Consider the following 20,279-nt stretch of genomic DNA (forward strand, 5'->3'; position numbering starts at 1 on the left):
ACCACCCCATATCACCCCATAACCACCCCATAACCCCATAACCACCCCATATCACCCCATAACCACCCCATAACCACCCCCAGCCCCATATCGACCCCATATCCCCCCATATCCCCATATCCACCCCATATCCCCCCATATCCACCCCATATACACCCCATATCACCCCATATCCACCCATTACCCCATATCCCCCCATATCCACCCCATAACCACCCCATATCACCCCATATCCACCCATTACCCCATATCCATCCCATATCCACCCCATATTCCCCCATATCCCCATATCCACCCCATATCCCCCCATATCCACCCCATATCACCCCATAACCCCCCCCCAGCCCCATATCGACCCCATATCCCCCCATATCCACCCCATAACCCCATATCCCCCCATATCACCCCATAACCCCATATCCCCCCATATCACCCCATAACCCCCCCCCAGCCCCATAACCACCCCCCCAGCCCCATAGCTGCCCCTCCAACCCCATAACCACCCCATAACCACCCCATAGCCCCCCCAGCCCCATAACTAACCCATAACATCCCCCCAAGCCCCATAACTACCCCATACCCACCCCATATCCCCCCATATCCACCCCATATCCCCCCATATCCCCATATCCACCCCATATCCCCCCATAAACACCCCATATCACCCCATAACCACCCCATAACCACCCCCAGCCCCATATCGACCCCATATCACCCCATATAACCCCATATCCACCCCATAACCACCCCATAACCCCATATCCACCCCATATCCCCCCATATCCACCCCATATCCACCCCATATCCCCCCATAACCACCCCATAACCCCCCCCAGCCCCATATCGACCCCATATCCCCCCATATCCACCCCATATCCCCATATCCACCCCATATCCCCCCATATCCACCCCATATCCACCCTCAGCCCCATATCCACCCCATAACCCCATAACCCCATATCCCCATATGCACCCCATAACCCCCCCCAGCCCCATATCGACCCCATATCCCCCCATATCCACCCCATAACCACCCCATATCACCCCATATCCACCCCATATCCCCCCATATCCACCCCATATCCCCCGATATCCACCCCATATCCCCCCATAACCACCCCATAACCACCCCACATCCACCCCATAACCCCATAACCCCATAACCCCATATCACCCCATATCCCCCCATATAGACCCTATATCCACCCCATAACTCACCACCACAGCAGTGAGGAAGTGCAGCATCCGGGAGTTGTTATAAACCCCCTCGAACATCTATGGGGTGAAACGACCCATCACTTATAGGGCAGCCCCATAACTTACTTAGGGGGCAGCCCCATAACTCACTTATAGGGCAGCCCCATAACTTACTTATAGGGCAGCCCCATAACTCACTTATAGGGCAGCCCCATCACTTACCGGTGCTGGGGGGGGGGGACCCTTCCCTGTGTTCTGAGCTCTGTAAGGGAATAGAAACCCCATAGATGGGGGTCAGCCCCATAGAAACCCCATAGAGACCCATAGGGCACCATAGAGACCCATAGGGCACCATAGAGCCCAATAGGACCATATAGAGCCCCATAGAACCCCATAGAGACCCATAGGGCACCATAGAGCCCAATAGGACCATATAGAGCCCCATAGAACCCCATAGAGACCCATAGGACCCCATTGAGCCCCATAAGACCCCATAGGACCCCACAGAGACCCATAGAGACCCATAGACCCCATAGAACCTTATAGGACCCCATAGAGACCCATAGGACCCCATTGAGCCCCATAAGACCCCATAGGACCCCACAGAGACCCATAGAGACCCCATAGAGACCCATAGAGACCCACAGAGACTCAATTGACCCCATAGAGACACCATAGGACCCCATAAACCACATTGAGCCCCATATGGACCCCATAGAAACCCATAGAGACCCCATAGACCCCACATAGAGCCCCATAGGGACCCATAGAGACCCCATAGAGACCCAAATGACCCCATAGAGACCCCATAGGGCCCCACAGATCCCATAGAGACTCCATAGAGACCCCATAGAGACCCATAGATCCCATAGAACCTTAGAGGACCCCATAGAGCCCCATAGAGACCCATAGACCCCATAGAGCCCCATAGATCCCCCATAGAGACCCATAGAGATCCATAGAGACCCCATAGAGCCCCATAGAACCCTATAGGACCCCATAGAGCCCCATAGGGACCCATAGAGACCCATAGAACCCCATAGAGACCCCATAGATCCCCATATAACCCCATAGAGACCCATAGAGACCCCATATAACCCCCGTAGAGACCCCATAGATCCCCATAGAACCCCATAGAGACCCATAGAGATCCCGTATAGCCCCATAGACCCCATAGAGACCCATAGAAACCCCATAGAGCCCCATAGAACCCCATAAAGCCCTATAGAGCCCCATAGAACCCCATAGAACCCCATAGAGCCCCATAGATCCCCATTGAGACCCCATATAACCCCCGTAGAGACCCCATAGAGACCCATTGAGACCCCATAGAAACCCATAGAGCCCCATAGAAACCCCATAGAGACCCCATAGAGACCCCATAGAGACCCATAGGACCCCATAGAACTCCCATAGGAACCTATAGGTCCCTATAGAGACCCCATAGAGACCCATAGACCCCACAGAGACCCCATAGGGCCCCATAGATCCCCCATAGAGCCCCATAGGGACCCATAGGGACACACAGAGACCCCATAGAGACCCCACAGACCCCATAGAGCCCCATAGAGACCCCATAACCCCATAGGGCCCCATAGAGCCCCATAGAGACCCACAGAGCCCCATAAAACCCCATAGGGACCCATAGAGACCCATAGAGACCCCATAGATCCCCATAGAGACCCATAGGGACCCCATAGAGCCCCATAGAGCCCCATAGAGCCCCATAGAACCCCATAGAGACCCACAGAACCCCATAGAGCCCCATAGAACCCCATAGAGCCCCATAGAAACCCCATAGAGACCCACAGAGCCCCATAGAACCCCATAGAGCCCCATAGAGACCCATAGAGACCCATAGACCCCATATAGCCCCATAGAAACCCCATAAAGCCCTATAGAACCCCATAGAGCCCCATAGAACCCCATAGAGCCCCATAGAAACCCCATAGAGACCCCATAGAGACCCATAGATCCCCATAGATCCCCATAGAGACCTATAGAGACCCATTGCTCCCCATAGAACCCCATAGAGACCCATAGAGATCCCGTATAACCCCATAGATCCCCATAGAGACCCCATATAGCCCCATAGAAACCCCATAGAGACCCCATAGAACCCCACAGAGACCCATAGAACCCCATAGAGACCCATAGAGACCCCATATAGCCCCATAGACCCCATATAGCCCCATAGAACCCCATAGAGACCCATAGAGACCCCATATAGCCCCATAGACCCCATATAGCCCCATAGAAACCCCACAGAGCCCCATAGAGCCCCATAAAGCCCTATAGAACCCCATAGAGCCCCATAGAGCCCCATAGGGACCCCATAGAGACCCATAGAGACCCATAGAGACCACATAGAACCCCATAGATGCCCCATAGATCCCATATAACCCCATACCGGCCCCCATAGAGCCCTATAGACCCCATAGAGACCCCATAGAGCCCCATAGGGACACATAGAGACCCCATAGACCCCATAGAGACCCCATAGACCCCATAGAGACCCCATAGGACCCCACAGACCCCATAGAGCCCCATAGATCCCCCATAGGGCCCCATAGATCCCACACAGAGCCCCATAGGAACCCATAGAGACCCCACAGACCCCATAGGGACCCATAGACCACATAGAGCCCCATAAAACCCCATAGAGACCCATAGATCCCATAGAGACCCCATAGAGACCCATAGAGACCCATAAGACCCCATAGGGACCCCATAGGGAGCCATAGACCCGATAGAGACCCCATAGACCCCATAGAGACCCATAGAGCCCCATAGAGCCCCATAGACACCCCATATAACCCCATATCCCCCCATATAACCCCATAGAGACCCACAGGACCCCATAGAGACCCATAGAGACCCCATAGGGACCTATAGGACCCCATAGATGCCCCATAGGACCCCATAGAGCCCCATAGAGCCCCATAGAACCCCCATATCCCCCATAGAACCCTATAGACCCCATATAACCCCATATCCCCCCATATAACCCCATAGAGACCCACAGGACCCATAGGACCCCATAGAGCCCCTTAGAACCCCCATAGGTCCCTATAGAGACCCCATATCCCCCCATATAACCCCATAGAGACCTATAGACCCCATAGTACCCCATAGAGACTCCATAGAGACCCCATAGAGACCCCATAGAGCCCCCATAGAGACCCATAGATCCCATAGAACCTTATAGGACCCCATAGAGACCCATGGGACCCCATAGGGACCCCATAGAGCCCCATAGGACCCCATAGAGCCCCTTAGAGACCCATAGAGACCCCATAGAGCCCCATAGATCCCCCATAGGGCCCCATAGAGCCCCATAGAGACCCCATAGAGACCCCATAGAGACCCATAGGACCCCATAGGACCCCATAGAGCCCCCATAGGAACCTATAGGTCCCTATAGAGACCCCATAGAGACCCATAGAGACCCACAGACCCCATAGAGACCCCATAGGACCCCATAGATCCCCCATAGAGCCCCATAGGGACCCATATAACCCCATATAACCCCATATCCCCCCATATAACCCCATATAATCCCATATAACCCCATAGAGACCCCATAGAGTCCCATAGACACCCCATAGAGACCCATAGGACCCCATAGGAGCCCATAGAACTCCCATAGGAACCTATAGGTCCCTATAGAGACCCCATAGAGACCCATAGAGACCCACAGACCCCATAGAGACCCCATAGGACCCCATAGATCCCCCATAGAGCCCCATATGGACTCATAGGGACACACAGAGACCCCATAGAGACCCCACAGACCCCATAGAGCCCCATAGAGACCCACAGAGCCCCATAAAACCCCATAGAGCCCCATAGAGCCCCATAGAGACCCCATAGGAACCCATAGAGACCCATAAGACCCCATAGGGACCCCATAGGGAGCCATAGACCCGATAGAGACCCATAGACCCCATAGAGCCCCATAGAGACCGCATAGATCCCCAATAAAACCCCATATAGCCCCATAGAGCCCCATAAGACCCCACAGGGCCCCATTAAACCCTATAGAGCCCCATAAGACACCATAGAGACCCATAGAGCCCCCATAGGACCCCATATAACCCCATAGAGACCCACAGACCCCATAGACCCCATATAACCCCATAGGACTCCATAGAGCCCCATTAAACCCCATATGAACCCCAGAAGACCCCATAGAGCCCTATAGGACCCCATAGAGACCCATAGAGACCCATAGAGACCCATAGATCCCCATAGATCCCCATAGGGACCCCATAGAGACCCATAGAGACCCATAGAAGCCTATAGAGACCCCATAGATCCCCATATAACCCCATAGATCCCCATAGAGACCCCATATAACCCCCGTAGAGACCCCATAGAGACCCATAGAGACCCCATAGAGACTCCATAGAGCCCCACAGAACCCCATAGAGACCCATAGAGACCCCATATAGCCCCATAGACCCCATATAGCCCCATAGAAACCCCATAAAGCCCTATAGAACCCCATAAAGCCCTATAGAACCCCATAGAGACCCATAGAACCCCATAGAGACCCATAGAGACCCATAGACCCCATAGAGACCTATAGGCCTCATAAATCCCCATAGAGCCCCATAGAAACCCATAGAGACCCATAGAGACCCCATAGAGGCCCATAGAGCCCCATAGAGACCCATAGAGACCCCATAGAGACCCCATAGAGACCCATAGAACCCCATAGAGACCCCATAGATCCCCATATAACCCCATAGAGACCCATAGAGACCCCATATAACCCCATAGACCCCATATAGCCCCATAGACCCCATATAGCCCCATAGAAACCCCATAAAGCCCTATAGAACCCCATAGAGCCCTATAGAACCCCATAGAGCCCCATAGAGCCCCATAGAGACCCATAGAGCCCCATAGAGACCCCATAACCCCATAGGACCCCATAGAGCCCCATAGAGCCCCACAGAGCCCCATAAAACCCCATAGGGACCCATAGAGACCCATAGAGACCCCATAGAGCCCCACAGAACCCCATAGAGACCCATAGAGACCCCATATAGCCCCATAGACCCCATATAGCCCCATATAGCCCCATAGGACCCCATAGAGACCCCATAGAGCCCCATAGATCCCCCATAGGGCCCCATAGAGACCCCATAGAGACCCATAGAATCCCATAGAGACCCATATAACCCCATATAACCCCATATCCCCCCATATAACCCCATATAATCCCATATAACCCCATAGAGACCCCATAGAGTCCCATAGACACCCCATAGAGACCCATAGGACCCCATAGGAGCCCATAGAACTCCCATAGGAACCTATATGTCCCTATAGAGACCCCATAGAGACCCATAGAGACCCACAGACCCCATAGAGACCCCATAGGGCCCCATAGATCCCCCATAGAGCCCCATAGGGACCCATAGGGACACACAGAGACCCCATAGAGCCCCATAGAGACCCCATAACCCCATAGGGCCCCATAGAGCCCCATAGAGACCCACAGAGCCCCATAAAACCCCATAGGGACCCATAGAGACCCATAGAGACCCATAGAGACCCCATAGAGACTCCATAGAGCCCCACAGAACCCCATAGAGACCCATAGAACCCCATAGAGACCCATAGAACCCCATAGAGACCCATAGAACCCCATAAAGCCCCAGAGAACCCCATAGAGCCCCATAGAGCCCCATAGAACCCCATAGAGCCCCACAGAGACCCATAGAGACCCATAGAGACCCATAGAGACCCTATAGGGACCCATAGAGACCCCATAGAGCCCCATAGAGCCCAATAGAACCCCATAAAGCCCTATAGAACCCCATAGAGCCCCATAGAACCCCATAGAGACCCATAGATCCCCATAGAGACCCATAGGGACCCCATAGAGACCCCATAGAGACACATATAGCCCCATAGGGCCCCATGGAGACCCCATAGAGACCCATAGAATCCCATAGAGACCCATATAACCCCATATAACCCCATATCCCCCCATATAACCCCATAGAGACCCCATATAGCCCCATAGACCCCATATAGCCCCATAGAAACTCCATAGAGCCCCATAGAGCCCCATAGAACCCCATAAAGCCCTATAGAACCCCATAGAGCCCCATAGAACCCTATAGGACCCCATAGAGCCCCATAGGGACCCATAGAGACCCATAGACCCCATAGAGACCTATAGGCCTCATAAGTCCCCATAGAGCCCCATAGAAACCCATAGAGACCCCATAGAAACCCATAGAGCCCCATAGAAACCCCATAGAGCCCCATAGATCCCCATAGATCCCCACAGAGACCCATAGAGACCCATTGCTCCCCATAGAACCCCATAGAGACCCATAGAGATCCCGTATAGCCCCATAGACCCCATATAGCCCCATAGAAACCCCATAGAGCCCCATAGAACCCCATAGAAACCCCATAGAGACCCCATAGAAACCCCATAGAGACCCATAGAGACCCATAGAGACCCCATAGAGACCCATTGCTCCCCATAGAACCCCATAGAGACCCCATAGATCCCCATATAACCCCATAGAGCCCCATAGAGACCCCATATAGCCCCATAGACCCCATATAGCCCCATAGAAACCCCATAAAGCCCTATAGAACCCCATAGAGCCCCATAGAGCCCCATAGAGACCCATAGAGCCCCATAGAGACCCCATAACCCCATAGGGCCCCATAGAGCCCCATAGAGACCCACAGAGCCCCATAAAACCCCATAGGGACCCATAGAGACCCATAGAGACCCCATAGAGCCCCACAGAACCCCATAGAGACCCATAGAGACCCATAGAGACCCCATATAGCCCCATAGACCCCATATAGCCCCATATAGCCCCATAGGACCCCATAGAGACCTATAGACCCCATAGAGCCCCATAGATCCCCCATAGGGCCCCATAGAGACCCCATAGAGACCCATACAATCCCATAGAGACCCATATAACCCCATATAACCCCATATCCCCCCATATAACCCCATATAATCCCATATAACCCCATAGAGACCCCATAGAGTCCCATAGACACCCCATAGAGACCCATAGGACCCCATAGGAGCCCATAGAACTCCCATAGGAACCTATAGGTCCCTATAGAGACCCCATAGAGACCCATAGAGACACACAGACCCCATAGATCCCCCATAGAGCCCCATAGGGACCCATAGGGACACACAGAGACCCCATAGAGCCCCATAGAGACCCCATAACCCCATAGGGCCCCATAGAGCCCCATAGAGACCCACAGAGCCCCATAAAACCCCATAGGGACCCATAGAGACCCATAGAGACCCATAGAGACCCCATAGAGACTCCATAGAGCCCCACAGAACCCCATAGAGACCCATAGAACCCCATAGAGACCCATAGAACCCCATAGAGACCCATAGAACCCCATAAAGCCCCAGAGAACCCCATAGAGCCCCATAGAGCCCCATAGAACCCCATAGAGCCCCACAGAGACCCATAGAGACCCATAGAGACCCATAGAGACCCTATAGGGACCCATAGAGACCCCATAGAGCCCCATAGAGCCCAATAGAACCCCATAAAGCCCTATAGAACCCCATAGAGCCCCATAGAACCCCATAGAGACCCATAGATCCCCATAGAGACCCATAGGGACCCCATAGAGACCCCATAGAGACACATATAGCCCCATAGGGCCCCATGGAGACCCCATAGAGACCCATAGAATCCCATAGAGACCCATATAACCCCATATAACCCCATATCCCCCCATATAACCCCATAGAGACCCCATATAGCCCCATAGACCCCATATAGCCCCATAGAAACTCCATAGAGCCCCATAGAGCCCCATAGAACCCCATAAAGCCCTATAGAACCCCATAGAGCCCCATAGAACCCTATAGGACCCCATAGAGCCCCATAGGGACCCATAGAGACCCATAGACCCCATAGAGACCTATAGGCCTCATAAGTCCCCATAGAGCCCCATAGAAACCCATAGAGACCCCATAGAAACCCATAGAGCCCCATAGAAACCCCATAGAGCCCCATAGATCCCCATAGATCCCCACAGAGACCCATAGAGACCCATTGCTCCCCATAGAACCCCATAGAGACCCATAGAGATCCCGTATAGCCCCATAGACCCCATATAGCCCCATAGAAACCCCATAGAGCCCCATAGAACCCCATAGAAACCCCATAGAGACCCCATAGAAACCCCATAGAGACCCATAGAGACCCATAGAGACCCCATAGAGACCCATTGCTCCCCATAGAACCCCATAGAGACCCCATAGATCCCCATATAACCCCATAGAGCCCCATAGAGACCCCATATAGCCCCATAGACCCCATATAGCCCCATAGAAACCCCATAAAGCCCTATAGAACCCCATAGAGCCCCATAGAGCCCCATAGAGACCCATAGAGCCCCATAGAGACCCCATAACCCCATAGGGCCCCATAGAGCCCCATAGAGACCCACAGAGCCCCATAAAACCCCATAGGGACCCATAGAGACCCATAGAGACCCCATAGAGCCCCACAGAACCCCATAGAGACCCATAGAGACCCATAGAGACCCCATATAGCCCCATAGACCCCATATAGCCCCATATAGCCCCATAGGACCCCATAGAGACCTATAGACCCCATAGAGCCCCATAGATCCCCCATAGGGCCCCATAGAGACCCCATAGAGACCCATACAATCCCATAGAGACCCATATAACCCCATATAACCCCATATCCCCCCATATAACCCCATATAATCCCATATAACCCCATAGAGACCCCATAGAGTCCCATAGACACCCCATAGAGACCCATAGGACCCCATAGGAGCCCATAGAACTCCCATAGGAACCTATAGGTCCCTATAGAGACCCCATAGAGACCCATAGAGACACACAGACCCCATAGATCCCCCATAGAGCCCCATAGGGACCCATAGGGACACACAGAGACCCCATAGAGCCCCATAGAGACCCCATAACCCCATAGGGCCCCATAGAGCCCCATAGAGACCCACAGAGCCCCATAAAACCCCATAGGGACCCATAGAGACCCATAGAGACCCATAGAGACCCCATAGAGACTCCATAGAGCCCCACAGAACCCCATAGAGACCCATAGAACCCCATAAAGCCCTATAGAACCCCATAGAGCCCCATAGAACCCCATAGAGCCCCATAGAGCCCCATAGAACCCCATAGAACCCCACAGAGACCCATAGAGACCCATAGAGACCCTATAGGGACCCATAGAGACCCCATAGAGCCCCATAGAGCCCCATAGAACCCCATAAAGCCCTATAGAACCCCATAGAGCCCCATAGAACCCCATAGAGACCCATAGGGACCCCATAGAGACCCATAGAGACCCCATAGAGACACATATAGCCCCATAGGGCCCCATGGAGACCCCATAGAGACCCATAGAATCCCATAGAGACCCATAGAGCCCCATAGAACCCCATAGAACCCCATAGTGCCCCATATCCCCCCACATCCCGCCCCATTTCTCACCTCCCGTTTCCGGTGCTGGCGGCGCAGCTCATGGCGGAAGGATCCCAGCGCCGGAACTTCCGGTTTAAGCCCCGCCTACAAAAAGTCACGTGATCCATACGATTCGCGCATGCGCGCTAAGCAACACATCTCATTATATCCCCCCGTTTATTTAAAGCCATTTGAAGCCCCAAAATGGGCCTCAATGAGCCTAAAAATGTCCCCATTCATCTCTATGGGCCTTTGGGAGCGTCAAAAGGGCGTTAAATAAGACCAAAATGGCGTTAAATAGTCCCTACGCAATGCGCATGCGCGGCGGAAGGATACAGGGGTCACAGCGCTGAGACTACTCACTGCGCATGCGCGCATCGCCTTTAAGCCACGCCCCCCTGTAGGATCCACGCATGCGCTGCTCCGCCACTTCCGGGTTCTATGAGCGGCGCATGCGCAGCTTGGTCACTTCCGGGTTCCAATAGGGACGCATGCGCAGTAAGTAAAGGCTTGTCCCCATAGCTTACAATAGGACCCGCCCCTATATCCACGCATGCGCACTATACGATCCACCTCCACCCCTCCCCCATAGACCTCTATCGTTTCCGGTTCCGGTTTCTGCTTCTCTCACTTCCGCTTCCGGCGTCTCTATGGTGGTGGAGGAGGAGTCGGGCCGCTCTATCCTCCTCGTCTCGTTGGTCAGTGGAGGTTTGGGGGGGGGGGGGGCCTATAACCCCATATAACGGCCCTATAACCCCATATAACGGCCCTATAACCCCATATAACGGCCCTATAACCCCATATAACGGCCCTATAACCCCATATTATGGCCCTATAACCCCATATAACGGCCCTATAACCCCATATAACGGCCCTATAACCCCATATAACGGCCCTATAACCCCATATAACGGCCCTATAACCCCATATTATGGCCCTATAACCCCATATTATGGCCCTATAACCCCATATTACGGCCCTATAACCCCATATTATGGCCCTATAACCCCATATTATGGCCCTATAACCCCATATTACGGCCCTATAATCCCATATAACGGCCCTATAACCCCATATTATGGCCCTATAACCCCATATTATGGCCCTATAACCCCATATAACGGCCCTATAACCCCATATTATGGCCCTATAACCCCATATTATGGCCCTATAACCCCATATTATGGCCCTATAACCCCATATTATGGCCCTATAACCCCATATTATGGCCCTATAACCCCATATTATGGCCCTATAACACCATATAACGGCCCTATAACCCCATATTATGGCCCTATAACCCCATATTATGGCCCTATAACCCCATATAACGGCCCTATAACCCCATATAACGGCCCTATAACCCCATATAACGGCCCTATAACCCCATATTATGGCCCTATAACCCCATATAACGGCCCTATAACCCCATATAACGGCCCTATAACCCCATATTATGGCCCTATAACCCCATATTATGGCCCTATAACCCCATATAACGGCCCTATAACCCCATATAACGGCCCTATAACCCCATATTATGGCCCTATAACCCCATATAACGGCCCTATAACCCCATATAACGGCCCTATAACCCCATATAACGGCCCTATAACCCCATAGAACGGCCCTATAACCCCATATAACGGCCCTATAACCCCATATTATGGCCCTATAACCCCATATTATGGCCCTATAACCCCATATTATGGCCCTATAACCCCATATAACGGCCCTATAACCCCATATAACGGCCCTATAACCCCATATTATGGCCCTATAACCCCATATTATGGCCCTATAACCCCATATTATGGCCCTATAACCCCATATAACGGCCCTATAACCCCATATAACGGCCCTATAACCCCATATTATGGCCCTATAACCCCATATTATGGCCCTATAACCCCATATTATGGCCCTATAACCCCATATTATGGCCCTATAACCCCATATTATGGCCCTATAACCCCATATTATGGCCCTATAACCCCATATTATGGCCCTATAACCCCATATAACGGCCCTATAACCCCATATAACGGCCCTATAACCCCATATAACGGCCCTATAACCCCATATTATGGCCCTATAACCCCATATTATGGCCCTATAACCCCATATTATGGCCCTATAACCCCATATTATGGCCCTATAACCCCATATAACGGCCCTATAACCCCATATTATGGCCCTATAACCCCATATAACGGCCCTATAACCCCATATTATGGCCCTATAACCCCATATAACGGCCCTATAACCCCATATAACAGCCCTATAACCCCATATAACGGCCCTATAACCCCATATAACGGCCCTATAACCCCATATTATGGCCCTATAACCCCATATAACGGCCCTATAACCCCATATTATGGCCCTATAACCCCATATTATGGCCCTATAACCCCATATTATGGCCCTATAACCCCATATAACGGCCCTATAACCCCATATAACGGCCCTATAACCCCATATAACGGCCCTATAACCCCATATAACGGCCCTATAACCCCATATTATGGCTCTATAACCCCATATAACGGCCCTATAACCCCATATAACGGCCCTATAACCCCATATAACGGCCCTATAACCCCATATTATGGCCCTATAACCCCATATAACGGCCCTATAACCCCATATAACGGCCCTATAACCCCATATAACAGCCCTATAACCCCATATAACGGCCCTATAACCCCATATAACGGCCCTATAACCCCATATAACGGCCCTATAACCCCATATAACGGCCCTATAACCCCATATAACGGCCCTATAACCCCATATTATGGCCCTATAACCCCATATAACGGCCCTATAACCCCATATAACGGCCCTATAACCCCATATTATGGCCCTATAACCCCATATAACGGCCCTATAACCCCATATAACGGCCCTATAACCCCATATTATGGCCCTATAACCCCATATTATGGCCCTATAACCCCATATTATGGCCCTATAACCCCATATTATGGCTCTATAACCCCATATAACGGCCCTATAACCCCATATAACGGCCCTATAACCCCATATAACGGCCCTATAACCCCATATTATGGCCCTATAACCCCATATAACGGCCCTATAACCCCATATAACGGCCCTATAACCCCATATAACAGCCCTATAACCCCATATAACGGCCCTATAACCCCATATAACGGCCCTATAACCCCATATAACGGCCCTATAACCCCATATAACGGCCCTATAACCCCATATAACGGCCCTATAACCCCATATTATGGCCCTATAACCCCATATAACGGCCCTATAACCCCATATAACGGCCCTATAACCCCATATTATGGCCCTATAACCCCATATAACGGCCCTATAACCCCATATAACGGCCCTATAACCCCATATAATGGCCCTATAACCCCATATTATGGCCCTATAACCCCATATAACGGCCCTATAACCCCATATTATGGCCCTATAACCCCATATTATGGCCCTATAACCCCATATAACGGCCCTATAACCCCATATTATGGCCCTATAACCCCATATAACGGCCCTATAACCCCATATAACGGCCCTATAACCCCATATAACGGCCCTATAACCCCATATAACGGCCCTATAACCCCATATTATGGCCCTATAACCCCATATTATGGCCCTATAACCCCATATAACGGCCCTATAACCCCATATAACGGCCCTATAACCCCATATTATGGCCCTATAACCCCATATAACGGCCCTATAACCCCATATAACGGCCCTATAACCCCATATAACGGCCCTATAACCCCATATTATGGCCCTATAACCCCATATAACGGCCCTATAACCCCATATAACAGCCCTATAACCCCATATTATGGCCCTATAACCCCATATAACGGCCCTATAACCCCATATTATGGCCCTATAACCCCATATAACGGCCCTATAACCCCATATTATGGCCCTATAACCCCATATTATGGCCCTATAACCCCATATTATGGCCCTATAACCCCATATAACGGCCCTATAACCCCATATAACGGCCCTATAACCCCATATAACGGCCCTATAACCCCATATTATGGCCCTATAACCCCATATTATGGCCCTATAACCCCATATAACGGCCCTATAACCCCATATTATGGCCCTATAACCCCATATTATGGCCCTATAACCCCATATTATGGCCCTATAACCCCATATTATGGCCCTATAACCCCATATAACGGCCCTATAACCCCATATTATGGCCCTATAACCCCATATTATGACCCTATAACCCCATATTATGGCCCTATAAGTATTTTGGGGTTATTTAGGGCTATTTTGGGGTGATTTGGGGCAGTTTTGGGGTCATTAGTGCCATTTTGGGGTCAAATCTTCCCATTTAGGGCCATTTTGGGCCCATTTAAGCCCATTTAGGGCCATTTCTCCCTATTTAGGGCTATTATGGGGCCATATAACCCCATTTAGGGCCATATAACCCCTTTTAGGGCCATTTTGGGGTCATTTCCCCCCATTTAGGGCCATTTTGGGTCCATTTCTCCCCATTTAGGGCCATTTTGGGCCCATTTAAGGCCATTTTGGGTCCATTTCCCCCCATTTAAGCCCATTTTGGGGCCAATTCTCCCCATTTAGGCCCATTATGGGGCCATATAACCCCATTTAGGGCCATATAACCCCTTTTAGGGCCATTTTGGGTCCATTTCCCCCCATTTAAGCCCATTTTGGGGCCAATTCCCCCCATTTAGGGCCATTTTGGGGTCAATTCCCCCCATTTAAGGCCATTTTGGGGCCATTTCTCCCCATTTAGGGCCATTTGGGGTCAATTACCCCCATTTAGGGCCATTTTGGGCCCATTTGGGGCCATTTTGGGGTCAATTCCCCCCATTTAGGGCCATTTTGGGGTCAATTCCCCCCATTTAGGGCCATTTTGGCCCCATTTAAGCCCATTCTGGGGCCATTTCCCCCATTTAAGCTCATTTTGGGGTCAATTCCCCCCAATTTAAGCCCATTTTAGGGCCATATAAACCCATTTAGGGCCATTTTGGGGCCATATAACATCATTTAAGGCCATATAAGCCCATTTAGGGCCATATAACCCCTTTTGGGTCCATTTTGGGGTCAATTCCCCCCATTTAGGGCCATTTTAGGCCCATTTAAGCCCATTTTAGGGCCATTTCCCCCCATTTAGGGCCATTTTGGGGTCAATTCCCCCCATTTAGGCCCATTTTGGGGCCATTTCTCCCCATTTAGGGCCATTTTGGGGCCATATAAACCCATTTAGGGCCATATAACCCCATTTAGGGCCATTTTGGGGCCATATAAACCCATTTAGGGCCATATAACCCCTTTTATGTCCATTTTGGGGCCATTTCTCCCCATTTAGGGCCATTTTGGGCCCATTTAAGGCCATTTTGGGGTCAATTCCCCCCATTTAGGGCCATTTTGGGTCAATTTTCCCCTTTTAGAGCCATTTAGGGGTCAATTCCCCCCATTTAGTCCCATTTTGGGCCCATTTAAGCCCATTTTGGGGCCATTTCTCCCCATTTAGGCCCATTTTGGGGCCATTTAAGGCCATTTTGGGGTCAATTCCCCCAATTTAAGTCCATTTTGGGGCCATTTCCCCCCATTTAGGGCCATTTTGGCCACTTTAAGCCCATTTTGGGGCCATATAAACCCATTTAGGCCCATTTTGGGGCCATTTCCCCCCATTTAGGGCCATTTTGGGTCAATTTCTCCCCATTTATGCCCATTTTGGGGCCATATAAACCCATTTAGGGCCATATAACCCCTTTTAGGGCCTTTTTGGGGCCATTTCCCCCCATTTAAGCCCATTTTGGCCCCATTTAAGGCCATTTTGGGGTCAATTCCCCCCATTTAAGCCCATTTTGGGGCCACTTCTCCCCATTTAGGGCCATTTTGGGGCCATTTAAGCCCATTTTGGGTCCATTTCCCCCCATTTAAGCCCATTTTGGGGCCATATAAACCCAATTAGTCCCATTTTGGCCCCATTTAAGGCCATTTTGGGGCCATTTCCCCCCATTTAAGCCCATTTTGGGGCCATTTCTCCCCATTTAGGGCCATTTTGGGCCCATTTAGGGGCCATATAACCCCATTTAGGGCCATATAACCCCATTTAAGGCCATTTTGGGGTCAATTCCCCCCATTTAGGGCCATTTTGGGGCCATATAAACCCATTTAGTCCCATTTTGGCCCCATTTAAGGCCATTTTGGGGCCATTTCCCCCCATTTAAGCCCATTTTGGGGCCATTTCTCCCCATTTAGGGCCATTTTGGGCCCATTTAGGGGCCATATAACCCCATTTAGGGCCATATAACCCCATTTAAGGCCATTTTGGGGTCAATTCCCCCCATTTAGGGCCATTTTGGGGCCATATAAACCCATTTAGTCCCATTTTGGCCCCATTTAAGGCCATTTTGGGGCCATTTCCCCCCATTTAAGCCCATTTTGGGGTCAATTCCCCCCATTTAGGGCCATTTTGGCCCCATTTAAGCCCATTCTGGAGCCATTTCCCCCATTTAAGCTCATTTTGGGGTCAATTCCCCCCAATTTAAGCCCATTTTAGGGCCATTTCCCCCCATTTAGGGCCATTTTGGGGCCATATAACCCCATTTAGGGCCATATAACCCCTTTTAGGTTCATTTTGGGGTCAATTCCCCCCATTTAGGTCCATTTTGGGCCCATTTAAGGCCATTTTGGGGCCATTTCTCCCCATTTAAGCCCAGTTTAGGGCCATTTCCCCCCATTTAAGCCCATTTTGGGGCCATATAACCCCATTTAGGGCCATATAACCCCTTTTATGTCCATTTTGGGGCCATTTATCCCCATTTAGGGCCATTTTGGGCCCATTTGGGGCCATTTTGGGGCCAATTCCCCCCATTTAAGCCCATTTTGGGGTCAATTACTCCCATTTAGGCCCATTTTGGGGCCATATAAACCCATTTAGGCCCATTTTGGGGCCATTTTGGGCCCATTTTGGGGCCATTTCCCCCCATTTAGGGCCATTTTGGGGCCATATAACCACATTTAGGGCCATATAACCCCTTTTATGTCCATTTTGGGGCCATTTATCCCCATTTAGGGCCATTTTGGGCCCATTTGGGGCCATTTTGGGGCCAATTCCCCCCATTTAAGCCCATTTTGGGGTCAATTCCCCCCATTTAAGCCCATTTTAGGGCCATATAAACCCATTTGGGGCCATTTTGGGGCCATTTATGGCCATTTTAGGTCCATTTCCCCCCATTTAAGCCCATTTTGGGGCCATATAACCCCATTTAGGGCCATATAACCCCATTTGGGGCCATATAACCCCTTTTAGGGCCATTTTGGGGTCAATTCCCCCCATTTAGGGCCATTTTGGGGCCATTTCCCCCAATTTAGGGCCATTTTGGGGCCATTTCCCCCCATTTAAGCCCATTTTAGGGCCATATAACCCCATTTAGGGCCATTTTGGGGCCATTTATGGCCATTTTGGGTCCGTTTCCCCCCATTTAAGCCCATTTTGGGGCCATTTCCCCCCATTTTGGGCCATTTTGGGCTCATTTAAGCCCATTTTGGGCCATATAACCCCTTTTAGGGCCATATAACCCCATTTAAGGCCATTTTGGGGTCAATTCCCCCCATTTAAGCCCATTTTGGGGCCATTTCCCCCCATTTAGGGCCATTTTAGGCCCATTTAGGGCCATTTTGGGGTCAATTTTCCCCATTTAAGCCCATTTTGGGGTCAATTCCCCCCATTTAGGCCAATTTTGGGGTCAATTCCCCCCATTTAGGTCCATTTTGGGGCCATTTAAGGCCATTTTGGGTCCATTTCCCCCGATTTAGGGCCATTTTGGGGCCATTTCCCCCCATTTAAGCCCATTTTGGGGCCATTTCCCCCCATTTAGGACCATTTTGGGGCCATATAACCCCGTTTAGGGCCATATAACCCCATTTAAGGCCATTTTGGGGTCAATTCCCCCCATTTAAGCCCATTTTGGGGCCATTTCTCCCCATTTAAGTCCATTTTGGGGCCATATAAACCCATTTAGGGCCATATAACCCCATTTAGGTTCATTTTGGGGTCAATTCCCCCCATTTAGGGCCATTTTGGGCCCATTTAAGCCCATTTTGGGGCCATTTCTCCCCATTTAGGGCCATTTTGGGGCCATTTCCCCCCATTTAAGCCCATTTTGGGGTCAATTCTCCCCATTTAGGGCCATATGACCCCATTTAGGGCCATATAACCCCTTTTAGGTTCATGTTGGGGTCAATTTCCCCCATTTAGGGCCATTTTGGGCCCATTTAAGCCCATTTTGGGGTCAATTCCCCCCATTTCGGCCCATTTTGGGGCCATTTAAGGCCATTTTGGGGCCATTTCCCCCCATTTAGGCCCATTTTAGGGTCATTCCCCCCATTTAGGGCCATTTTGGGCCCCATTTAAGCCCATTTTAGGGCCATTTCTCCCCATTTAGGGCCATTTTGGGGCCATATAAACCCATTTAATGCCATATAACCCCTTTTAAGGCCATTTTGGGGCCATTTCTCCCCATTTAGGGCCATTTTGGGTCCATTTCCCCCCATTTAGGGCCATTTTGGGCCCATTTAAGCCCATTTTGGGGCCATTTATCCCCATTTAAGGCCATTTTGGGGCCATATAAACCCATTTAATGCCATATAACCCCTTTTAAGGCCATTTTGGGGCCATTTCCCCCCATTTAGGGCCATTTTGGGCCCATTTAAGCCCATTTTGGGGCCATTTATCCCCATTTAAGGCCATTTTGGGGCCATATAAACCCATTTAGGGCCATATAACCCCATTTAGGGCCATTTTGGGGTCAATTCCACCCATTTAGGGCCATTTAGGCCCCATTTAAGCCCATTTTGGGTCCATTTCCCCCCATTTAGGGCCATTTTGGGCCCATTTAAGCCCATTTTAGGGCCAATTCCCCCCATTTAGGGCCATTTTGGGGTCAATTCCCCCCATTTAAGTCCATTTTGGGGCCATTTCTCCCCATTTAGGGCCATTTGGGGTCAATTACCCCCATTTAGGGCCATTTTGGGCCCATTTGGGGCCATTTTGGGGTCAATTCCCCCCATTTAGGGCCATTTTGGGGTCAATTCCCCCCATTTAGGGCCATTTTGGCCCCATTTAAGCCCATTCTGGGGCCATTTCCCCCATTTAAGCTCATTTTGGGGTCAATTCCCCCCAATTTAAGCCCATTTTAGGGCCATATAAACCCATTTAGGGCCATTTTGGGGCCATATAACATCATTTAAGGCCATATAAGCCCATTTAGGGCCATATAACCCCTTTTGGGTCCATTTTGGGGTCAATTCCCCCCATTTAGGGCCATTTTAGGCCCATTTAAGCCCATTTTAGGGCCATTTCCCCCCATTTAGGGCCATTTTGGGGTCAATTCCCCCCATTTAGGCCCATTTTGGGGCCATTTCTCCCCATTTAGGGCCATTTTGGGGCCATATAAACCCATTTAGGGCCATATAACCCCATTTAGGGCCATTTTGGGGCCATATAAACCCATTTAGGGCCATATAACCCCTTTTATGTCCATTTTGGGGCCATTTCTCCCCATTTAGGGCC

The 20,279-nt window shown here is 50.6% G+C and overlaps 1 protein-coding gene across 4 annotated transcripts in view; it reads right to left on the reverse strand.

Annotated features, from left to right (window-relative positions):
• Nucleotides 1–10,969, reverse strand: part of LOC107307524 (ataxin-2-like protein) — a 119,667-nt gene extending 108,698 nt beyond the window's left edge. The window contains exons 1-3 of one of the 4 annotated variants that reach the window (XM_085533349.1): nt 10,724–10,969; nt 1,420–1,459; nt 1,219–1,275 (exon numbers count right to left, since the gene is read on the reverse strand). In XM_085533349.1, the coding sequence (XP_085389475.1) occupies nt 1,219–1,275; nt 1,420–1,459; nt 10,724–10,821 (195 nt within the window). In that variant the 5' untranslated portion in view covers nt 10,822–10,969. The remainder of the gene's footprint in view (nt 1–1,218; nt 1,276–1,419; nt 1,460–10,723) is intronic. The other 3 variants (XM_085533351.1, XM_085533350.1, XM_085533348.1) reach the window with 3 other exon arrangements.
• Nucleotides 10,970–20,279: the final 9,310 nt, after the last annotated feature.

This window comes from Coturnix japonica, unplaced genomic scaffold, assembly GCF_054131305.1.
Source record: "Coturnix japonica strain WE unplaced genomic scaffold, WE-NBRP24 Scf058, whole genome shotgun sequence".
Lineage (NCBI taxonomy): Eukaryota > Metazoa > Chordata > Aves > Galliformes > Phasianidae > Coturnix > Coturnix japonica.